Source organism: Castor canadensis, chromosome 15 (genome assembly GCF_047511655.1).
Source record: "Castor canadensis chromosome 15, mCasCan1.hap1v2, whole genome shotgun sequence".
NCBI lineage: Eukaryota > Metazoa > Chordata > Mammalia > Rodentia > Castoridae > Castor > Castor canadensis.
In genome coordinates, this window is record NC_133400.1 from 65,997,616 (window position 1) to 66,023,756 (window position 26,141).

At 40.3% G+C, this 26,141-nt stretch overlaps 1 protein-coding gene across 39 annotated transcripts in view; it reads right to left on the reverse strand.

Moving 5' to 3' along the window:
* Pard3 (par-3 family cell polarity regulator) overlaps positions 1-26,141 on the reverse strand; it is a 689,221-nt gene that overhangs the window by 552,604 nt on the left and 110,476 nt on the right. Inside the window, exon 1 of one of the 39 annotated variants that reach the window (XM_074056342.1) lies at positions 14,533-26,093. The exons of the other annotated variants lie outside the window; for them this stretch is intronic. Coding sequence (XP_073912443.1) covers positions 14,533-14,679 — 147 coding nt within the window. The 5' untranslated portion in view covers positions 14,680-26,093. Of the gene's footprint in view, positions 1-14,532; positions 26,094-26,141 lie in introns of those variants that run through there. 39 annotated transcript variants of the gene reach the window in all.

A 26,141-nucleotide genomic window follows, 5' to 3' on the forward strand; every position in this document is an offset into this window, starting at 1 on the left:
ACTCAGTGGGTGCCATTCAATACTGCCACCCCCATTGTGTCTCTCTCCCAATTCCAGTAACTGAATTTTTTTTAATTTGAAGTTTATTTTTAAAAGCTTTCTTGATATTAATAAAGGCTGTTAGAACAGAAAGTTTGGTTGAACTTCACATGCTATCTACATGAATACCCACATTATCTGTGGCAATTGGTAACTTAGAATAACATTTTAAAACAAAGTGCATTTTAGTTTGGAGGAATCTTCAGAGGAGCTAGAATAGATGTGCCCAACTGTGCTCAGGGCTGCTGCATCCCAGAGGCTCAGGAGAATGGACCCAACAGAGGTGTCAAGGGCACAGCCCTCAAGGTCATACACACACAGCAGACTTGACCATGCAGCTGCTCAATGGAGAGCCACACTGAGCTAAATGAAGGTGCATTGAGAAAAGGCGTACCTCTCATTCGCTTACTGACCAGTATGCACACCAGTGACCCGCTCAGGCAGACAGCCCCGGGGTTATGGGATGTAGGCTCAGCAACCAGTAGGCCTTGTTGAGCCAACTGCCAACTAGACTCACCAGAGCCCTGGGCAGCAGGAGTGAGGGGAGGCCCCTGGTGGGCGCTGGGACCACTGTCTCCAACCTGGAAACTGATTTTGAAACACCTCACAGACATGCTTTGTGCCACCATAATCTATAGAATGGTTTTGTCAGTTGTGTCCCAATCTGCCCCTCATTCTATGCTGACTCTGAAGCGCTGAACCTACTGATCTAACCGGCTGGAAATTTAAATACATGTAACTTTTAAAAGCAGAACTGGCAACAGACATCTTTTTTTCACACATTGCATTTTTTTCATGTGGCAGAAAAGGCTAGGAAATATGACTGGTTGGGAGAGATGCTGACTTCGCCTAACAGGAAGGCTTGCTGCTTTTTACATAACACAGCTCTTCAGGACATTAGGTCCCTTCTGGGGACCTAAAGTTTAAAAAAAAATCTTTTTAATTGAAGCCCTAATTACTCCACCTGAGAAACAAGGGCAAGAAGATATAAGTCATATACCCAACATGCTGAGAGAGCTAACTATTCTGTAACCAACAGAGGAACAGTTTATTATGACATAATGTCTACTTTCAAATAGCCTAAAACAAATGTACAAATAAGTCACGTGAGATGTTTTTCCCAGTACTGGGGACTGAACCCAGAGCCTCGAGCCCATGCAAGCTCTACACCAGTTCTCACTTGGGACCTTCACACAGTGCAAATGTCCAATTTTGTAACTGAACAGGTCCTTCCCTGTGCCCAAACTACTAACATTGATGGAATGAAAACGAAGAAACAATTAACATGATCTATTCACTCTACTGCCAGTGTTAGGCCTGGATTATGCCCCATGGCCTTCTCCACATTCAGATACCCTTAATGAAAGAATTGCAGCAATCAGGCTTGTGTATGGCAGCTTGGGCAAACACCTGTGAAGGGAGGGATTTCCCAGAGAGTGATGTGACATACCATAGAAGAGACTTTGGCTTTACATAAGCCCTTCAGAGTGGTGGGCAGAGCGTTCATCCAGTTAGCATTGCTCCTGGGTTCCCTATCATGGAGCACAGCAGCAGCCAAGAAAGCAGCAACATTCACCACTGAGTCCTGCTGGAAAGAAACCCAACAGCTGGGTCTCATACATTCATCTTCTTTGACCAGCAGGCCTAAGTCTGCAGCATTACTAAGGGACAGAGTACAGTTGTGTGTTGGGGAGATGAAACTTGGTCTCTGTTTACTTTCATTGAAGAGGGCCTCGGCTCATCAGCTACATCTCGGAGTGGCTCAAACAAACTGCCAGCCCTGCAATCAGTTCTCAATCTCAGACTGCTCCCCTTCTCTGGTTCCAAGCATCAGGTACGATGCCAGGACCCATCTGGCAGGGCCTTGTGGCATGCAGGCACTGCTCACTGCCAATGACCCACTGTGCCTAGATGATCGGAGTGGTATCTTTTATCTGTTCATCACAAACCTCTTCACCCGCCATTTTTCCTAAAGAGCTCTTCTTTGTAATGTACTTGGTTATATATCAATAGTAAATGCTATCAAAACCTTTTACTTAACAAAATTAGTGGTCACTGGTGACCATCACTTCAGACGAGATTGTGGAGAGGCACATCCCAGGCCAGCAGAACCAGTACAGTGAATACCTACCCCAAACTCACTTCTGTGGCCTGAGCATACTTTGAGCTACTCGTTTGCAATGGCTTATATAGAATTTGTAGACATAAACAATAAACACCTTTCCGAAAAGACATCCAACTATAGGGTAACACAAATAAAATCACAATTATAAAACTAAAAACTTTTTCTAAAGTTAAAAAAAAAACTTGCTTAGAAAGTTTTCTATGCCTAAAATAATCTGCAAAAGTTATTGATACTTAAGGTGTTCAGAACGTGTGTATGAAAGCAGATAGAGTAATTCAAGTAAACAAGGAGATAATCATACAGGAAAGACATTATAAATCACCTAATTTTTAAATTGTTAAATAAAAGCCAATCCTCAACAACAAAGAAAAAAAATCATAGTTCAGATATAGACGGAAGATTGCCAGGGCACTGATAATGTTTTAAAAACTCTAGCATGGATAATATGCAGTGCAGACTGACTAGCGATGTCGCTAACTGAGCAGCAAGAAAACGCTGGTGATTCCAGTCAGTGCAGATTTGCTAAGTAATGTGATGAGAACTTAAGAATCCCCACTTCTCCCTGGGGAAGCTCACAAGGCAAATCAGTACCACTGTTAGACCCTAGGGAGCACTGCAGGAATTACTCAGCCAATATCCAACTCCCTACCACCACTTAGGTTCTTTGTAACCTCCAGTGTCCACTAAAGGGTGTCTTGATGGCTGTACTTCTGCTTCTGAACTTGTACACCTCCCTGCATCCCTACAGACAGAAACAAGGTAGGTAGGGCATTCACACATAACGGGATTGATAGTTCCAAAAGCTGTGACTGAACTTTTGAACCTGTTTGAACCTAATTTGGAGCCATACCTTGATTTGCACACTGAATCATTATACTTGCCTCCCACCACCCCCAATCTATTCCAGACCATTCAAAAACATGCTAAACTTAATTACAAATAGCTAGCTCACAGCATGATTATTGACATATGGGTTTAAAAATTGGTTTCAACACAAGAGGCCACGAATAGCCAAGGCAATACTCAGTCAAAAGAAGGTATCACAATACCTGACTTCAAACTATATTACAAAGCAATAACAATAAAAACAGCATGGTACTGGCACAAAAACAGTCATGAAGACCAGTGGAACAGAATAGAGGACCCAGATATGAAGCCACACAACTATAACTAACTTGTCTTTGACAAAGGAGCTAAAAATATACGATGGAGAAATAGCAGCCTCTTCAACAAAAACTGCTGGGAAAACTGGTTAGCAGTCTGCAAAAAACTGAAACTAGATCCATGTATATCACCCTATACCAAGATTAACTCAAAATGGATCAAGGATCTTAATATCAGACCACAAACTCTTAAGTTGATACAAGAAAGAGTAGGAAATACTCTGGAGTTAGTAGGTATAGGTAAGAACTTTCTCAATGAAACCCCAGCAGCACAGCAACTAAGAGATACCATAGATAAATGGGACCTCATAAAGCTAAAAAGCTTCTGTTCATCAAAAGAAATGGTCTCTAAACTGAAGAGAACACCCACAGAGTGGGAGAAAATATTTGCCAACTATACATCAGACAAAGGACTGATAACCAGAATATACAGGGAACTTAAAAAACTAAATTCTCCCAAAACTAATGAACCAATAAAGAAATGGGCACGTGAACTAAACAGAACTTTCTCAAAAGAAGAAATTCAAATGGCCAGAAAACACATGAAAAAATGCTCACCATCTCTAGCAATAAAGGAAATGCAAATTAAAACCACGCTAAGATTCCACCTCACCCCTGTTAGAATAGCCATCATCAGCAACACTACCAACAACAGGTGTTGGCGAGGATGCAGGGAAAAAGGAACCCTCTTACACTGTTGGTGGGGATGTAGACTAGTACAACCACTCTGGAAAAAAATTTGGAGGCTACTTAAAAAGCTAGACATTGATCTACCATTTGATCCAGCAATACCACTCTTAGGGATATACCCAAAAGCCTGTGACACAGGTTACTCCAGAGACACCTGCACATCCATGTTTATTGTGGCACTATTCACAATAGCCAACTTATGGAAACAGCCAAGATGCCCCAGCACTGATGAATGGATTAAGAAAATGTTGTATCTATACACAATGGAATTCTATGCAGCCATGAAGAAGAACGAAATGTTACCATTCGCTGGTAAATGGATGGAATTGGAGAACATCATTCTGAGTGAGGTTAGCCTGGCCCAAAAGACCAAAAATCATATGTTCTCCCTCATATGTGGACATTAGATCAAGGGCAAACACAACAATGGGATTAGACTATGAGCACATGATAAAAGCGAAAGCACACAAGGGAGGGGTGAGGATAGGTAAGACACCTAAAAAACTAGCTAGCATTTGTTGCCCTTAATGCAGAGAAACTAAAGCAGATACCTTTAAAGCAACTGAGGCCAATAGGAGAAGGGGATCAGGAACTAGAGAAAAGGTGAGATCAAAAAGAATTAACCTAGAAGGTAACACCCACGCACAGGAAATCAATGTGAGTCAATGCCCTGTATAGCTATCCTTATCTCAACCAGCAAAACCCCTTGTTCCTTCCTATTATGGCTTATACTCTCTCTACAACAAAATTAAAAATAAGGGCAAAATAGTTTCTGCTGGGTATTGAGTGGGTGGGGGGGAGAGAGAGGGAGTGGAGTGGGTGGTAAGGGAGGGGGTGGGGGCAGGGGGGAGAAATGAACCAAGCCTTGTATGCACATATGAATAATAAAAGTAAAAAAAAAAATTGGTTTCAAAATCCAAATTAAAATGTTTGGATTGGGGCAAATGAAGGTAACTGAGCAGCAATCTTTCTATTAAAGTAATGTGGGCAGGTCAAAATTAAGACTTCCATGTCTAAGCCCCGACATTCCACAGTGCTTCCTAAAACACAGCTATCAGTATCAAACCCAACCCTGCACTGGTAGTGAGATGAGTCAGTGGTGCTGTGCTCTGCACTGGTGTTCACTATGCCAGATCAACATTAATGGAGTCATCTCAGGCCACAGTATTGCCTTATTCATCCCTGAGCCATGAAAACACTATGCAAAACAGAGCTATTTTTATTAAACACTAAAAATGTATCGTGATTTAGGATGGTTGTTTCTAGATGTACTAGAGAACTGTGTACAGTAGATGATTCCAAGAAGTCAAGTATTGGTCCACAGTGACACAGGGCAACTTCCTCATTCTGGTCCAGTTCAACCATTGAGAACAAAATGTCCAGCACAGGTAGACCTATGGTATTGGTAGCTGATTAGTTTATGCTGGAACTGCACAGGAGATACTAATGATAATGTGATAATTGTGTCAAAGTTAGCACATCATAATAAACACTATTTTCATTTGTGGGGCCCCATTCATTCTGCCAACAGAGATTCTGATTCAGCAAGTTCTGGGTATTCTCTGGCCATAGAAGTGTCTGTAAGCATCTCTTTCAGCCCAGAGTTAAGAACTGAAGATTAGGTCTGGAGCAGCAGCTCAGTGGTAGCATGCATACTTGGCATGCCCAAGTCTCTGGGTCCCACCCTAATGATGATGATTATAATAATAATAATAGTAATAATAATAATAATAGATTTAAAAAGACTTCCTAGATTAAAGGCATCTAAAGTGAATCCAGCTATAAAAAATGAGTCTGATCCCACCCAGCTATGAATTAAGTCTCTCCCCTCTACCATTGATCAAAGAGGATAGTGGTTGTCTTGTTTATGCAAAATACACAGTGAAGCAGTCCTTAAGTTTTGTGTAACTGGGCCTCACAAAAATGACAAGGATGCATTTCTACCTCCATATTGTTCTGCTGGTCACTTTAACAACATGGGCAATTGTGGAAGTCTCCTGAACTGAGAGCAAACCTTCCTGTCACTGCCCAGAGTCATGAGGCAGCACCTACCTACACAGATGGACAGTAAATGCCCATAGCTGCTCTTTCAGAAACTACTGAACTGCCCATGAAAACACAGTCTTCAAGTGTTTGGCTGCAGGACACATGGCATAGCACAACTGCTGTTGGCTTCTGTCTCTGTACATCACAAAGCCATGTGCAGCGTCACAAAGCCATGTGCAGCGTCACAAAGCCATGTGCAGCAGAGGGGCATGCACATGTCTTTCTCATGTGCATGAGAAAGTTTACTGCTTTATTGCTAAAGAAAACTCAAAGGTACAGACAGGTATTCAAACTATACAACATGCCAGTGTGGGTAGGGAAAAATAAAATGATGTATCTGAGTCAACCTTCAATTAGAAAAAGATGAGCCAGGCGTGGTGGAGCACCTGCATTCCCAGCACTTGGGGAGGCTGAGGCAGAAAGAAGGTTTGAGCCAAAAAGTTCCAGACCAGCCTGGAAACATAGCATGACACCAATTCAAATAAATAAAATGTAGCAGCAAAAAACTAAAAGTGTTTACTGTATGCATTATAGTAATACATATTTCAACTGCAGAAGAAAATTAAAATCAAGAAAAATACCAAGGTGCGGCTGTCACCATATAAAGCTGCAAGACACATTTAAATATCAGAGTAAGCAGCAACTGGAAAGGGTAAGATGCCTGCCAAAATAAGGTTACATGTACTTCCAAGTCCAAGAGGACTGGTTTTTTGAACTGTCCCATCTATTACCAAAATCAGCACTAAGTGAAGGCTGCGCTCCTGCAGGAATTCAGAAGCATTCCGAAGGTGAAAAGAAGGCATGACTTGCAAAGACATTTTCTAGTTCTAAAGATACAACTCTAAGATCTACATGTTAGTAAGAAAACCCTGGGCTTAGTTACATATTATTAGTGCATATTTTTCATCTCTCCCCACTTTAGGTTACAATTTGAAGACTATTTTAAAGCGCAAATTAACAGAAATTACAGGATAACTAGTTCACAACCCAAAAAAGCAAACAAAAAATTTACCGCTCGCTGAGCATCCACTCAGCTACCCACACAACCCCATGATCCCACGTGGCATGTGCAATCTTTCTTTTTAATTTTATGGATGCATTTCCTTGCTGCAATCGTGAATGAGCAATTGCTCACAGTGTGCACTGTGATCCCTAACTAATGAACTGCATTAAATCCACTTTGTTCTAACAAACACACTCCTTGTAGCAGAAGCACTGCCTTTCAAAATACACAAACACTCATCCTCCAGTAATGTGACCTGTGTTTTCCTTCTGCACTTTGGTAGCAGTACCTGCTTTAGTTTCAAAGTAGCAAGAAATCTATCTGGAGTAAGAAATGTAGAATAAGAATAAAGTTAAAGAACTTGCTAACTTCCTTCCTGATTAAACGGTGTTCAACAATTTTTTTAATACCTCTAGATCCTAGAATCCACCCCCTTTCTTACCTACATCTACTTCCCTGTCCTTTACTATCTAAGTCTTCAGTGCTCTGGAATAGTCCACCCTTAAGTCCAAAGTTACCTCAGCCTCGGAGTACAATTAACGCCCAGCACACTGCACAGTATTACCCTAAGAAGAACTCAGGAGCGCCTCCCTCAACCCAAACCAGCAATCCTTCAGTCTGGGAATAGCATGGTTTGGAAAGAAACATTACATACCACGAGGTAATCTGAGGGCGGCAAGCACTTAATGTTTGGTTTTGATTTGTGTTTTAAACTAATGAGTGCTACTGATATGCACTTTTTCACCTAATTACACACATTAAAGCTAAATCTAATACTTAAATAATTAGAAGCTATCCTTGAAAATATGAACTGAATTTAAATTTAGAAACTTCCCATTAATTGGGGATTGCTAAAGAAGCAAGAAGAGGGCTAGGGACAGAGCTCAAGTGGTAGAGCTCTTGCCTAACAAGTGTGATGCCATGAATTCAAACCCCAGTACCTCAAAAGAAAGAAGAACCCATGGCCTTCACAACACAAGAGAAGAAGATCCACAATATTTTAATATTTACACACCAAGACAATGTCACAAAACTCAACTGATCAATAACACATTTCTCCTTTCAGTCTGGGTGACATTAGTAGCCAACACCACCTTTTCTGCTGTGATGAAGAAACTATTCTGGGTTAGTTACTTTATAACACAGAAGGAGAGCTATGTATTCCTAGCTCATTAGATATGCTTAACAAGCAGCTTCCTAACACATCCTTATCCAGAACATATGCACGTTTTAGTATTTTTGATAAACACTGTTGGGCTTCAAATTATCTTAGACATAGCTGCATTTTCTCATTAACAAGAAGTGTCACTGTCAACTGTGGAGAGAATGACTGGCATAAAAATACAACTCTGTGTATACAAAACTAAATTCCAACTAGACATAATTCTACTGCATGCCATGTCAGGTGGTACATGAGAAACTATGAGACAACATACCTTAGTATGCTACCTTCATGTGTATACTCACACTCACATGTAATAAAGATAGTTTAAATGTAAAATCCTCCCAACTTCTTCTGCTTTTTACCTTTTAGATCAAGGGGGTTCAAAAAACTTACTTTATTGCTTTAAAGATCAAGACAGCATTGTTTTGAGTTTCGGGTGTTACATGTATACTTCCTTATTGTTCAACAAATGAATTACATTTCTTTGAAGGAGCAGTACTGGGGGTCTTGAACTCAGGACTTCACTCTTGCCAAGCACTCTACTGCTTGAGACATTTTTGCTTCATTTATATTTCAGATAGGGCCTTGCACTTTGGCCAGTGGTGGCCATGGACCACAATCCTCCTACCTCCACCTCCTGCACAGCTGGGATTATAAACATGCACCACCATGCCCAGCTTGTCTTTTGAGATAAGATCTTGCTAACTCACCCTGCTCCCACTACTGGCTGGCCTTGAGCTGCAATCTTCCTAACAGTTGTGAGCCACCAAACGTGGTCTAGAACTGTATTTCTGACTTACAGCTTTTAAGATTTCTTTTCTGTTGAGTTAAAAAAAAAAACATCTGATGTTCTAAGTTAGCAGTATTGCTGTTCCACTGCTAAGCACCCTGGTGAGAAGACATCAGTCTGCTGGCTTTTACATCTAACTCAAGATTTTCTATATAACAAGATGTGGCTGCCCTTATAAAGACTAGGTACACAGGTGGGCAGCAATCATAGCACAGGTATCAGAGTAGACAATGGACAGCCACACACTGGGTCATGCGTAGATCCTAACGCAGGAATTCCAACTGCATATTTCTTTTTTTTTTCTTTTATTATTCATATGTGCTTGGTTCATTTCTCCCCCCTGCCCACACCCCCTCCCTCTCCCCCCCACCCACTCAATACCCAGCAGAAACTATTTTGCCCTTATTTCTAATTTTGTTGTAGAGAGAGTATAAGCAATAACAGGAAGGGACAAGGGTTTTTGCTGGTTGAGATAAGGATAGCTATACAGGGTATTGATTCACATTGATTTCCTGTGCGTGGGTGTTACCTTCTAGGTTAATTCTTTTTGATCTAACCTTTTCTCTAGTACCTGTTCCCCTTTTCCTATTGGCCTCAGTTGCTTTTAAGGTATCTGCTTTAGTTTCTCTGCGTTAAGGGCAACAAATGCTAGCTAGTTTTTTAGGTGTCTTACCTATCCTCACCCCTTACTTGTGTGCTCTTGCTTTTATCATGTGCTCACAGTCTAATCCCATTGTTGTGTTTGCCCTTGATCTAATGTCCACATATGAGGGAGAACATGCGATTTTTGGTCTTTTGGGCCAGGCTAACCTCACTCAGAATGATGTTCTCCAATTCCATCCATTCACCAGCGAATGATAACATTTCGTTCTTCTTCATGGCTGCATAAAATTCCATTGTGTATAGATACCACATTTTCTTAATCCATTCGTCAGTGGTGGAGCATCTTGGCTGTTTCCATAAGTTGGCTATTGTGAATAGTGCCACAATAAACATGGGTGTGCGAGTGCCTCTGGAGTAACCTGTGTCACAGTCTTTTGGGTATATCCCCAAGAGTGGTATTGCTGGATCAAATGGTAGATCGATGTCTAGCTTTTTAAGTAGCCTCCAAATTTTTTTCCAGAGTGGTTGTACTAGTCTACATCCCCACCAACAGTGTAAGAGGGTTCCTTTTTCCCCGCATCCTCGCCAACACCTCCAATTGCGTATTTCTAAAACTACGTTCTGTTTTTGCTGAGGCATGAATTTTAATTATGCATGCTATGTATTGAACCCCTCACCTGGCCCAAGAAAATGCCCTGTGTGACATTTCAGTTCCTCTTAGGGTTTTTCTTTTCCCCTTAATACATGATTCTCAATTCCCTTATCAAATCTCAGAGGGATTATTATAATCTTCTTCAAACTACATCTCCTTCCCCAGAAATATACACAAAACAGTGATTCTGGACTTACGGTTTCTACGGAAACCTCTGCTCAAACAAAGTGACACCAGAAAGTGAAATTATATGGCTGCGTAAGTGTCACGTTCTGGCTTCTAAGAGAAAACATTACTTTAAAGCGGCTGTTTCGTACTTAAGAGAAAAACAATGTGTATTTCATTTTCACCAATGTCATATGCAGCCACAAACAACGTGCCCTAGGAACGTCACACAAGGTGAATACTTGACCTACACCAGTGTCCCTATGCATCCTCCAAAGGCCACAGCTCATCTCTAAGATGAAAAATGTACACCATTTTCCCAACAGCATGGAACTTAATAAATTAAAAGCAAAATAAATATCATTATTATCACCACCACTGGAAGTATAAGCAATTGGAAATGGTTTAGAGCAGGAAGTTAGAAATGCTTCATGGAACTAAATTAAACAAATTGGATTTGGGCAGAGGATTGTGGGTCAACACCCTACTTTTACCAACACTGCTGTGGACTTCTTAATGACAGCACAGGGCACGAGGATTTAAACTCTCAAATGTCAAAGACCAACCCAGAGGCCTCCACGCTCAGGTTCAAGCACAGTTTTAACTTTGCTGCTTTTTCAAAAGGGAAAAGATTCTGCTAACTAAATCAACAATGCTCCTAGGCATGCCTTCATTTCCTCTTTCATCTCTGGAATGACCTCTACTCAGAAGGTGTAATCTTAAAAAACAGGTTTTACTATGTGTCAAGTAATAGTGAACTGAACAAAATATTGTCATATTGAAATATATCAGGATTGCTGAAAAAGTTTAACAAGACCAAATGTCTATCACAGCCATGATTTCTGCTGGAGGAAATAATATTCATCAAATAATTAGAGATTCAGAATGTCTCTGATTTATCTCCAATGTGTCAATCTCCCCTATGATAATAAGGCAATTAAGGGAGAGAGGACAAAACTAAAGTTACTCAAGACGGAGCAAAGTATAGCAAGGTAGCAGGATATAAAATCAACATAGAAAAATCATTAGCATTTCTATACACTAACAATGAGCAAACGGAAAAAGAATGTATGAAAACAATTCCATTTACAATAGCCTCAAAAAAAATCAAATACCTAGGTGTAAACCTAACAAAAGATGTGAAAGACCTCTACAAGGAAAACTATACACTTCTGAAGAAAGAGACTGAGGAAGACTATAGAAAGTGGAGAGATCTCCCATGCTCATGGATTGGTAGAATCAACATAGTAAAATGTCGATACTCCCCAAAGTAATCTACATGTTTAATGCAATTCCCATCAAAATTCCAATGACATTCATTAAAGAGATTGAAAAATCTACTGTTAAATTTATATGGAAACACAAGAGGCCACGAATAGCCAAGGCAATACTCAGTCAAAAGAACAATGCAGGAGGTATCACAATACCTGACTTCAAACTATATTACAAAGCAATAACAATAAAAACAGCATGGTACTGGCACAAAAACAGACATGAAGACCAGTGGAACAGAATAGAAGATCCAGATATGAAGCCACACAACTATAAGCAACTTATCTTTGACAAAGGAGCTAAAAATATACGATGGAGAAATAGAAGCCTCTTCAACAAAACTGCTGGGAAAACTGGTTAGCAGTCTGCAAAAAACTGAAACTAGATCCATGTATATCACCCTATACCAAGATTAACTCAAAATGGATCAAGGATCTTAATATCAGACCACAAACTCTTAAGTTGATACAAGAAAGAGTAGGAAATACTCTGGAGTTAGTAGGTATAAGTAAGAACTTTCTCAATGAAACCCCAGCAGCACAGCAACTAAGAGATACCATAGATAAATGGGACCTCAAAAAGCTAAAAAGCTTCTGTTCATCAAAAGAAATGGTCTCTAAACTGAAGAGAACACCCACAGAGTGGGAGAAAATATTTGCCAACTATACATCAGACAAATGACTGATAACCAGAATATACAGGGAACTTAAAAAACTAAATTCTCCCAAAACTAATGAACCAATAAAGAAATGGGCACGTGAACTAAACAGAACTTTCTCAAAAGAAGAAATTCAAATGGCCAGAAAACACATGAAAAAATGCTCACCATCTCTAGCAATAAAGGAAATGCAAATTAAAACCACGCTAAGATTCCACCTCACCCCTGTTAGAATAGCCATCATCAGCAACACCACCAACAACAGGTGTTGGCGAGGATGCAGGGAAAAAGGAACCCTCTTACACTGTTAGTGGGGATGTAGACTAGTACAACCACTCTGGAAAAAAATTTGGAGGCTACTTAAAAAGTTAGACATCGATCTACCATTTGATCCAGCAATACCACTCTTGGGGATATACCCAAAAGACTGTGACACAGGTTACTCCAGAGACACCTGCACACCCATGTTTATTGCGGCACTATTCACAATAGCCAAGTTATGGAAACAGCCAAGATGCCCCAGCACTGACGAATGGATTAAGAAAATGTGGTATCTATACACAATGGAATTTTATGCAGCCATGAAGAAGAACGAAATGTTATCATTCGCTGGTGAATGGATGGAATTGGAGAACATCATTCTGAGTGAGGTTAGCCTGGCTCAAAAAACCAAAAATCGCATGTTCTCCCTCATATGTGGACATTAGATCAAGGGCAAACACAACAAGGGGATTGGACTATGAGCACATGATAAAAGCGAGAGCACACGAGGGGTGAGGATAGGTAAGACACCTAAAAAACTAGCTAGCATTTGTTGCCCTTAACGCAGAGAAACTAAAGCAGATACCTTAAAGCAACTGAGGCCAATAGGAAAAGGGGAACAGGTACTAGAGAAAAGGTTAGATCAAAAAGAATTAACCTAGAAGGTAACACCCACGCACATGAAATCAATGTGAGTCAATGCCCTGTATAGCTATCCTTATCTCAACCAGCAAAAACCCTTGTTCCTTCCTATTATTGCTTATACTCTCTCTACAACAAAATTAGAAATAAGGGCAAAATAGTTTCTGCTGGGTATTGAGGGGGTGGGGGGAGAGGGAGGGGGCAGAGTGGGTGGTAAGGGAGGGGGTGGGGGCAGGGGGGAGAAATGAACCAAGCCTTGTATGCACATATGAATAATAAAAGAAAAATGAAAAAAAAAAAAGACGGAGCAAAGTAAGTGGACAACTGACAACGTATTAGCTGTGTCCACCTCTCTAAACCATGATGATAGTCCCAAAACTAATGCTTGTCAACTAATCAGAATCCATTCACTTATCTCAGCTGAATTTAAATTATAAGAGAAAGACATTTCTGAATCATTTATGTGCAGTGTTGAAAGCACAATTCTTTCCCTGGCAGGGACACAAATGCCAGTTTCGCAAATCACAAATAACCATTCTATCAAACAACCACTGGGGGGCACACATAACCCTTGAAGCTTACCCAAAATAAGTTACAAAGGGAAAAACAATCATATCTGTATGTGTGCAGTTATTTTTACTTTTAACCTATTGTTTATGCTTGGTAATTACTAAATATCTCCAAAATTATTAACATTAAAGAGGAACCGTCAATCCTTTAACTTTTAACATATAATACAGTTAAAGATATGCTATGCATCATTTGAATGATCTAAACTTATATATTAAGCACATAAATAGTAAAACAAAATACCAAGAAAGCAGAGTCAGACTTCCTTCCTATCATTTGCATTCAGTACCTTCAAAGTATTCTGTAGGAAAAATTAATTCCAATCCTATGGAAGAATATTTGTTATGTATAAAAGTCATCTAATCCTTTTAGTGATTTGGTAACATAATGATCTACATTAAAACCATACTTTAGTATTAGATTCCATATTAGTAATCAAAATTTTCTGACAACATGACAATTGTTAAGTGCTGTGACACACACTTGTCACAACACTTGTATCCAAAAATGAATAAACACACAAATAAATAATTCACACCCACAAACAGATTGATGGCACAGAAACATCAGTATGATTTTGAAGCCACACAAGAAGTTCAAATTAATCAAGAATATTAAGGAATAAACACAAAGAATAAGTACTACTTTCAACTCCAAATTTAAAGGAATCAGAAATTTCTGTACCAACCTGCCTTGTGCTGAGTTTTGAAGTGGCTCTTTTGAGGTTCAAAGACCTTGAAACCCTCAGTGCCTTCACTGAGTCCTTCCTAGAGGCACCAGAGAAAGAGCCACACTTCTCTGCAGATCTCCTCCTAACTCTGCCTTCCATCTCCATCCATTAGAAAGGCAGCATCCAAGATGTCCTAGACTGCAGAACTAATTACAAGATAAAAGGATCCCCAAAGAAACACTCCTTAAACCTCAACTATCCAACCCACATGTAGCTCAGTCCTTAGGAAAGGGTAAGACCTGAAGTTCGGTGGGAAATAGAGCCTATTCCACCCAAGGGAAGAAATTCTCAATGGATGGTCTGGACTTTGCATATGGCAGCATCAGTTCCGGGCTCACCAAGGAAACTGGGCACAGGCTCAACAGCACCAGATTAAACCAACCATCACCAGTTCAACAGGCTAGGAGTAGTTAGTCAAGAATAAAACAGGGTGTAGCAGCACACCTTAGAGTCAGCAGGGTGTGAGTACATGCATCAGGCTCAAAGAAGTCTCCTTAACTCATTCCTTGCTGAAATGGAAGGTTGGCTCCAGACAGGAGCACAGGAAACATGACTATTTCATTAAGCTCTGTAAACATTTTCTTCTAATGAATGAGAAATAGGATGAGATGCTCAAATACAAACATTTTACTCGGAAACATACAGAACAAGATATTCACAAGCATTACACATGAGGATCTTGGGACATGCCTCCTCTGTTCTAGAACAGGGAGGTGTTCTTGTAAGAAGATCTTTTTTTCACTGTATCTCAGACCTAAGTGAATCAAGGTTAAATGTGAGGAGACATCATGAAAAAGAGATATGGGGGCTGGGGATGTAGCTCAGTGTAGCTGGGGTTGCAGCACTTGCTTAGCATGTGTGAGGCCTGTCCTCGTCCCCAACACTGTAAAAAAGAAAAAGATGAGAAAGAGGACTCTACAACAGATTGAACTGTATGATCATTCACAATACAATTGATACTATTAATAATAGAGTCATACAAACCCCAATGTTTTAGGACATACTTAAGCCTAACCCAAAGATTGTAAGGCAGTACATTCAAGGTAACAGTTTTTCAATTTAACTACTAATCCTAAGTATTTGTTTTTTAACAAGAGGTGTCCAATTATTTTCAAAAACACACATATATGTCATTAAAGAAATTACATAAGTAAACATTAGAAATACAAAGCCTATGAGTATGGGAAACTTAAAGGCAACAGTGTTTAACAGAGTTACAGATTGCAGCACTGCTCCCAGTGTGGTAGTCCAGGTCTACACTTTTGGAAACCCAGCAACCTGACAGAGTAATTTTATGTCTCTCAACTCTAGTAATAGATTAAATCGAAGCACCCAAAACACAAACTAATTTTTCCTACTAATTCTTTTGCACTGAATTTAACAAAAGTATTGCTCTACCACAGATTAGGAAAAGAAAAAAAAATCCAGTCCTTTGCAAAGGACTAGAAGCAGGTGTTAGCTGTGGGAGAAGCAAGTGCCTATTGTGTTCACTGAAGGTGGAATATTCAAGACTGCCCTTCTGGGAGAGATGATACCTCCTAACTTATTCAGACCAAACATTCCCACCTACATGTAGAACATTTCTTGGAATTATTTGGAATTAAAGAAAAAAAGACACCAGACATAACCACTTTATAGAACATGGGAGAAGAGTATTTTGTTAGCAATGTCATCTTTGTATTTTACAACAGATCCCTACAGGTAAGCATCTCTGCTCACCTCCAGATCTCAAGGCCTGCCAGGATGGCATATTCGCTCAATAAACACGTGTGGATTAATTAAAGAAAACGATGCTGCTTCCGAGATGCAGGTGCAGCTACTTTTCAGTTCCAGTTTCCTGGCAACAGAGATCTCTACTGACACAAACGCCTAGGAGTAGACGTTCATCACTTCACTGTCCCCTTGAAAGGAAGTACCTCTTAGCAATCTCTCGCAAGAAAGTTAAAGCCAAGCCCTACGCAACACATTCTGAAGATACAAAGACCTTCAGGATTCTAAAATACAGATCCTATAATTTCCTCACTCTCGAAGAACTGCTGCTTTTACACCCTGTGTTCTTCCTCGAGTGGTAGCCATGTGCTCGCCATTATGACATCAAATTGGTGTAACTGTCATACTCTCTAGTGGCTTTCTAAGTGTGATTTTTCAGAAGATATTGTAGAACTCTGACTACCACTGTCTCAAGTTTGAGTGGTCATGACCTTTAATTATCTCTTCACAGTATTTCAAATTCAGTTTATTTGTCAAGTCTAAGTTTTATGTTACTACCATTCAAGTAGTTTGATGCAGGTGGATTTAAGAAGTTCTATTCCCTGTTTTATAGCATTTCCTAATTAAAATTTATAGGAATTTTCCATCACAGTCAAGGCTACTATTAAGCTGAGGGTGTACACCATCAGATGAACTGAGAAAGATAATTAGGTTGGAATGACTGCAAACTTTTGCCACATGGAGATGCTATTTGTCAAATACCTTTAAACACTATGTGTTCTGTATGGCTGTGATTTCCACATTCCTATCTCCAGCTCTCATCTCTCTTTTGAGCTTCAGACTCACATGTCCGATGACCTAGTTGGCATTGTTACTGGATGCCTCATCATTATTTCAATATCAGCTAAATGTGCCAATAGCAGGCTTAACTTGACCTTGAATTCTCATTCTCCTAAGTCTTCTTGATCCCAGTAAATGGAGCCTTTAGGTTCCCTCCTCCATTTGCTCCAGTGAAAACTCTAAAAGTCAACCTGAATTCCATGTTTGCTCTCATTCCTCAGCCTGAAATCCTGGAAATTCCAATTCCAACACACACCCAAACTCCGTTCTTTTTCTCAAACCCCACTTCATTGTCAACCACCATCACCACTCCACCATATAGCAGGCTCAGGTAGCTTCTCACAAGTCTCTTCCCACTTTCTTGCCCATCTATAGTGCATTCTTCTTGAAGCAGCCTTCCAAAAATATATAGCTGATAAAATCACGCACACCTCAGTTTGACAGTTCTGTGGCCTGTGCTTGTTCGGCAAGTGCTCTATCACTTGAGCAACGCCCCAGTTCTCTTGCCTGCCTTATTCATGGATATATTATGGGTGGTTTTGACCAAGCACAGTCAAAAATAAATAAGCAAATAAATAAATCAAGAGAAATTTCAAAAACAAAAATTTTTAATTCCTATGCACATTCTGCAGCATGAACAATGCAGAGCAGCTCTGGGCCAGTCCTCCAATATTCTGCAATCTGCTTTGAGAGCTTCCCTGCCATTAATTGTGTGAAAATCTTCCTCCCAAAAAGCAAGGTTACAATTATGGTAGCCCTACAAGACAAAAAAGGTCATATAATGTGTTTAACTGGAGTGATAAAGTGAAAGTTTTACATTTGTTGAAAGGTGGCATGTCTTTAGCAGAAGTTGGGTGGCATTATAGGAAAAATGAGTCCTGTATAGTTCATATTCGAGATAAAGAGCATGAAATAAGATCTAGTTTCTAGTGAGCAGTATTAGTGGGTACTCCATTAATTTGGGGCAGTATTGTGGCCTCTGCCATATGGTTTCAAGTTATGAATGCCTGAACCTACTGTACATATGGGTAGAGGTAAATCATTGATTTTTAGGGCACTGAACTCTGTGCACCCTGAGCATTCATGAGTTTTCCTCAACAATAGTCTCTTTGGAATAATATACTTGCACATACAAAGAGTCGACTGTAGTTTACTTTGCAGATAGGGTCTTGCACTTTTTCCCAGGCCAGCCTCGAACAGTAATCCCCCAGCCTCTACTTCCCCCATAGCTAAGATCACAGACACGGGCACCACCATGCCTGGCTTGTTTGTTGAGATGGTGTCTCCATAACTGTTGCCAGCAATGTAGAACACGATGCAGAACATGATCCTCCTTGTCTCTGCCTCTCCAGCAGCTAGGATTAAAGGCATGTACCACCACACCTGGACTTCCATGGCTTTTTATTTCATTTAGTATGGAATCTCAAAATTCTTTAGCACTGGTGGTTAAAGCTGTCCCTCTCCAGCTCCACCTTTTTTCCCTCTCCAGCTGCAGCTACTCACTGCTCCTGGCCACACTAATTCCCTTTTGATCCATGAACACTCAACCTTTCTTCAATCTTTAGCAATTTGTGCCTGCTGCTCCCTGGACCCACAGCGCTCTGCCCAGCTGTTCCCAAGTCTGGCTCCTCTTTATCCACAGTCTAGTTCTCTTCCCAAGAAGAGATGGGATGGAAGTGCCACCCCATCTGTCACACCAGCTCACTTTCTTCACAGTCTGTCTTACTTACTACCAGTAATTCTGCACAGGGAGCACAGGGACCCTGCTCTCTGATACATCCTTAGCACATCAGCTATGGGACAGGACTTGTTAAGTGAATGTCCAAAGGACAGAACAAATAAAGGAACGAGTGAATGGGCAAGATCTGCTTAACCTTTGCTCAAACAAAGCCTAAAACTTTAGTTTGGTGAATGAACGATGGGTATTGATAAATGACTTGAGGTACAACCACACATGACACTACCCCTGGCATTTTAGCAAACTGTCTTGCAACAAGACATGGAGATCTGGCAACATGAAATATAGCTCAAGATCCACAGCTCAACTAGCCAAAAGAGCTTTTTTCTCCAACCCTAATCAATCACTTAAATGTTTGCTACTTGGGGTCAAGAATACTTTTCTTAAATAGAGACACTACCATCTGTACTGAAGGGTTGATAAAAATTTCTTAGTTACAAGTTCACTTATTCTGCAGTTGAAGAATTATCAAAGGTACAGACCAGGAGTACTTTTCCTCTTGTTTTCCTATAAAATCTGGGAGAAAAAAATCCTTCTAGAAAAGAATGTCATGATCTCATTTCTACTTAAAATTAGCTCCCCCAAACTATCCAGAAAATATGCATGAAGAGGAAACTAATGGTTTATCTAGCACTCCTCTTGGTGGGAGTCATTTGGGGTTTTTTTGGGGGAGGAGCAAGAGACAATGTCTGTGTTTGGTTTTCAAGTACTAAAACTATAGAACTCGATTCTCTATATTTTTTTGTTTTAGAAAAACCCACATACTGATGGGAGCCCTAAAACTTTAAGGATACAGAAAATAGTGTATTTCTTCCACTAACCATTGCTGGGCACCATTATAAAGCAAGCTCTCTTCAAATTAATAGAAATGTAAAAACAAGCAAATGAAACTGACTCTCTACACAGATGCCTAGGATGGCTGACTCTTTTGCTTGCTTGCTTGCTTGCTTGTTCTAAAATTCACTGAAGCAGCCAGGCCTGGTGCCTATAATCTCAGACTGAGGCAGGAATAGAGTGGTTCAAGGCCAGTCTAGCTACACAGAAGGACCCTGTCTCAAAACCCTAACTTTGTCCTTAAACGCTGGTATTAAAGGAATGAATAGCTAACTCCACAGTGGCAGTGGTAGTCACCATCATGACAGCCAGTGATTCACCTTTGCTGGGGTTTTATTTCTGCCAAGCACAATGCTAACACAAATTCTTAGGCTTACTCTCAAATGTGAAATCATCTCACGAGGTAAGTACAATCATTATATCCCACTTACATGGGAAAACTAAGGTCAGAGAGGTTAAGTGGTATGCCCCAGCTCATAAAGTCAAGAAGTCATGAAGCCAGGATTCAAATGCAGTGGGGCTCCAGATTTCACTACATGAAATGACCCAGGTTTATGAAGCAACACAGAGTTCTAACACCTACAAGAAGTGTAACTGGAAGAGTGAAAGACTGTCCCCCACTTCTGCCTATCTGGGTAGCCCTAGACCAGTATCCTAAGGGCTTCTTTGGCCAGGCTGAGGACCAGCTGATACCACAGGGCTGAGCCCAGCTGCAAAGTCCCCATTGTTTCCTTGGGATCTGAGCTCTCAGTGCTCAGGCAGACATGCAGTCCCCTCCCTCTGCCCTCCACTCCTGCCTGCTGCACACACTGCAACGCTGTGGCAAGCCAGCTCCCATAAAATAGTTAAATGCTAGGAAATAATGTCTTTGAAATTAATTAATTAGCCACTTAATGTTACACTTGATGGTTAATTTAAATGTTCTCTCTTTTAGAATCTCACTAAAATAAATCCATTTAGGAGGAAATTAATCAAGCCAACTAGTTACTGAAGTCTATTTATACAAATTATTTCAGTTCCACATAACCAGACTTTTCCAATCATCCCTTCCCTTTGCCAATTCCTACTAAAGTTTTTTAAAAGATGTTTCTATCCATCCTAAGCTATACTTAGAACTGCCTTGCTTTTCTTCATAGTGGAATTAGGCAAAAGTAAAGTACTAAAAATCTTTAAAATGCAAAGTAAAAAATCACTACTGCTAAAATAAAATTTTAAATTAAAAAAAATTTTTAATCCTCAATTAATCATATATTTCATCCTCAAAGATAACTACTACTGATGCTTTTTGGTTTGATCCTTCACACTTTTTTCAAGGTGCATGATTATTTCTACTAAAATCAGACCATATTTTATTTTGTTTCAACCTGTCTTTAAACAAATTCACATCTAGTTCCCAAATATACCTACACTTCCATCCCAATTAACCAACTCCCTGATACCTCAAGACAACCAAACTCATTAATGTGAACACTTTATTCCTGGTCTCCACTGCCATTCCAACCACTCTGCAGCACTTCTGCCTTGATGAAGATCCACCATCCTCTTCTCTCATCCAACCTCCATCTCTCACCTCCTGCCCTCCTGACACAAAACCTGCTGCCTGACCTCCCTGTCCCACTCGCTCTTCACCTACTCTCAAATGTAAGCCTGACCCCTAACACTCCTTGGTCTTCACCGAACTGCCCCTAGCACTTCAGTCTCATTGTTTTTTATTTAGGCAAATCCTACTGCAACCTGAGCTTGGTCAGAGTCTTTGTTACATCTCTCATATGACCACTCCTTTCCTTCAGAACCATTATTTGTTAGTAATTGTGCACTTAATTTTTAATTCTTATTCTCACAATAAAAAATTATCAGACCCCAGAAAGAAGGTACCATGTCATACCATATCTTCAATCAGTTTCAGACCAGAGATAAAAACGACCACACTGATGGCATATGTAAGAGAAAGCCTTCCTCCATGCTGCCCACCCACATGAGGGTGCACTCCCTCTGACTAAGCACCTGCCCAGTTTTACCCGAAAGCTTAGTTTATGTCCCTTGCAGTCTCAGGTGACTGGCACACAAAAGAAAGTGAAGCTCTCGAGTGATATGCACGGAAGTTTCAAAATTTACCCTACTGCACAGAAGGAACAATAGAAGTGACCTACACCCACTGATAAGAACTTAGGGAAGGCTCCAAAATAATATGTAATAAAGACCAAGTCAGAAAGAATAATCAGACAGAACACCTCAGCAGTTAGCAGTTTATCACACAGACAAACCCACTACAGCTGGTCTAAATGACACTAGAGGTAACCCAAAACCCACTTCAGTTTTTCATAATTTGGCAAAATGTCAATTGCGAAACCTGGGAATCCAATACTAAGAATAAGTAGGTGCACTCGGGCTCTGTTCCCTGGCTGACAGGCAGCAACGTGGAAGAGACAAAAAACAGGCCATGTTGTCTTGCCCAAAGTAGATCCAGAACATTCTCTACCTTGGAAATCAAACAAGAGCCCAAGATAACCACATTGGTGCCATGTTGCTGCACACGGCTGGGTAAGCCATGGAACCCTTCCTCAGTGCTCTGTCCTGACCCCCAATAACTAAAGGAAAATGAACAATTAATTATGGCCAACTAAGCACCTGGATTTCCTTTTGCCTCATTTGAAATGTTGCCTCTTAATCCTAGTGTGTTCTCTACCAAAAAAAATAATAACTTTTCATAATTTTACAGATGCACAGTGACCAGGTATAAAGCTCACCCCTTTAAGAGAATTTCCCCATTAAAGGCCTGGCTTCAAAGTCCAGTGAGCCTTTTGCCACTGTGACAAAGGACAGGTGCCCAGGCCCAGAGCACAGAGCACCCACCTCCCCAGGCCATGCATCTAACTTCATCTTAAACATTCATCCAGGGAGGTTCACAAAACAGGACATTTTTTTTAGAGAAATTTTATTACTGAGCAGAACTGTAATGTTTTGTTTTTATCTTAAAAGCATGAGCCTTATTCAGAGTAGCTGCCAAAAATAGTTGAAAACAAAACTCCAGTATGATTAAATCAGAATCAAATTTCAGAGTCATGGAAAAGAGTCACACAGCTGACTATATCACACAATTCCTAGGCTTGAACAATGCATTTGACACCACCTGTGAGTCTGGGAATCAGTGTGGATTGTTAATTACATTTTTACAGTTACAACTTAAATTGAGTCCTCTAACCTAGGAAGGCATTCAGAACATTTTCATTATATATAAACATATTTCAAAGTATTTCTCAACAAATAAAAAACTGAGTTAAAAGCTACTCTGCCCTTTGGTACATTGTACTCTAGCTTTTTTCTACTTGGAAGCTAATTTCAACTAGCACTTGTCATCCCAGTTGCATGGGAGGCAAAAGTAGGAGGATCATGTTCTGAGGCCAGCCCCGGGCAAAAAGTGAGACCCTACCTGAAAAATAACTAAAGCAAAAAGACTGGAGGTGGCTCAAGTGCCCGCCTACCAAACCCAAGGCCCTGAGCTCAACCACAGTGCTGTCAATCAATCAACAAATAAATAAATAGTCTAAAAAAAGAATTTCACTTACTAATCCTTAAAACTTTTTCCAACATTAAAGAATTTTCTCACTTACATAGGATATGCAATAAAAGATTCTAGAAAATGTATAGATTTGTTGGCAGATTCATACAAAAGTACAAAATCTAAAATACAGTTTAATAAGAATCCTATGGTTTTAATGTGCAACTGTTTTGGAAGATGAGACTAGTTGCCTTCTCCCTGTTTTGTGTGCAATCTGACAGTTAACTGTGCCAAGAGAAGACTGTATGACTTTCAGATGCTCAATAACCAATCACCCCCAAAGAACTAACTGGCATCAACTATTTAACCTAATCGATTTTTATAACCCAGTCCAACAATGGCAGAGGACACATTATTTCCAAGTACACATGGAACCACCACCAAAAAGGCTACACGCTGGGCCATAAGACTCCATACATTTCAAAAGATTTTTAGAAATCTTACTGTTGATCATCTGCATCTTGATATTCTGACTCAAAATGCAAACTCTGCTTAGAGAGTCTGCATTGGCAGGACGCAGGGAGGAAGAATAAAAACAATGATGCATATGCCATAAAACTCAAAGGCAGTGCTAGATCACAAGGAACATAAATGTGTCAATGTAGCTCAGTATCCTCAGGAGACCATGTGCAGCCCCATAAATCCTGCTCATACAACCATCCAGCCTCCACAGTGAGGTGTTCTAAGCAACTGCCAGAGGCAGGCATGTAGGAGCAGGCACATCGTAAGCTTACTCTCCTGAAAGGCACAAAGTTCAGGTTGAAGATGGCACCAGCGACACCGGCAACCTATGTCTGCAGAAGGAAAAGGAAAACAGATGCTCAGCAGCGAACACCTGTGAGGAGAGCACACAGAGGTCCCCAGCTTTCTAATTGTCCAAAACAAGTGCTGTCGGCTAGTACATACTGCATAAAGCAAAAAACTACACAACCATGTTGCCACAGCTATGGTTAATGGATATGGAAATGTATTTGTGATCAAGTGAAAGACAAAAACATGACACTACTAAGTCTTCTTTACTTAATGGGAAAAGGCTGTACGTGTAACCTAAGAAGGGTTGGGTGAAAAGCTCACCTGAACAATACCAATAATGAGTTCTGAAATTACAGGGGATTATTTCCTTCTGTATACATTTTTGTATCATTCAATTTCTTTCTCACAAGGAGTTGTGTATGTGTGTGTATGTGTGTGATGATAGGGGTGAAACTCAGGGCCTCACACATGCTAAGCAGATGCTCTACCACTGAGCTCTACCCTTTGCCCAGGTTGTGCTATTTTTATATAATAACAAAAATAAGAAAAAGAAATAAAAAAGAAGGGAGGAAGGAAGGAGGCAAAGAGGAAGGAAGGAGAAAAGCAGAGATGAGAAAGAAAGAAAAACAAGGAAAATGAAGGAAGAAAAAGAGAATAATGAAAGAAAGATCAATACAACACTAGTTCATCTCTTCCTAATATTATAGCTGCAAAAGGGCACCTGCATAAATTCCACATAAATTGCTGCAGTCACTTTAAGCTTTGTAACTAACAGAACAAACTGACTATAGTTTAAATCTCTAGATGGTGCTCTTCATATGGCTTGCAGGAAAGCATCTGAGAGTTGCCCTAGCTAACTAAAAAGCCCACAAAAGACAAATGGCACCAACAAAAACACCATCAAGTCATAAGCGGGCAGAAAAGCCCTGCGGTTTTTGATGTAGTGTGTTCTTGACTCACAGAAGCTCACAGCAGCTACATGAGGCAAACTCGACCATGGCAGGTGCTGATGAATCAAATGTCCTTCAATTTACACAACATACACATCTGAAATTTTTTGGTCTTCCTCGCAATATCAAGAAAACATGTAAGATTTCTGCCAACTCTGAGCAGAAGTCAGAAAAGGAGACATGAACAAGACCCAACAGTTGTGCTCACCCAGCTTATAGCTCAGCAAGCAAATGGATGGAAGATAAGGCAAAATTGCTCAATAGTTAGCAAGCACCCAGAAGGAATCACAGTGAGTGTCCTGATGATTTTACCATCTTCTGATCTACTAAAGTAACCTCACTGGTTTAATATCTGTGCTATTAAAGTTTTATGAGGCAATGGATCTATCACAGTTACCTCAATACAACTATGACGAAGACTGTGTATATGGCTGTGAGCCTTTCTGCAATTTCAGTTCAAGTCAAACACAAAAGGACATGTGGTGAAATAGCTCAAGAAGACCCCCCAAGTCTCATCATCTCATACAATTAGGAATTTGCTGGCTTTTATATGCAGAGCCAAACATCCTGCCACAAATTCTTAAAATGTTGAGTTGTCACTCCTCCTCCTCCTCCTCTTCCTGCTCCTCTTCTTCATCCTCCTCCTCTCCCCATTCCTTCCAAGAGCACAGAAGATTAAGGAGCAAGCAAGGTTACACTGACTTTGCCAGGGACAACTATGTTCATGATGCCAAAACCACAACCTACACTGAAGAAGGTGGTCAGTGTGAAGGAATATCACAAGGAAGGACACTGGGACATGCCCAGCCTTCTACAGCAAGACAGTGCCTCACATAGGCCAGTTGTTGAGCCAGATCAGTTCCAGGCCAGCACTAGGACCAGAACGCAGAGATCTTGTATATCCTACGCTGAAACACAGTCGTCATAATAACGGGCCCGTGTTGTCAAGGAAGATGTTATGTTTGGTTAAAATAGGAAAAAATGGCATGGAAACATTTGGGCAAGTCACACTCACAAAATTCCAAAACTTAGTATTAAGTCCTTAGTACCAAGAAAATTATTATATCCTGGCATCAGAAGATTCTTGATACTTATTATAAAACAGAACATACTACAGTGGGTGTGCAAACAGAAAAGAAAGTACTCCTACCTCCCCAGCTCTCCCCACCCCACCTCCGTCCTC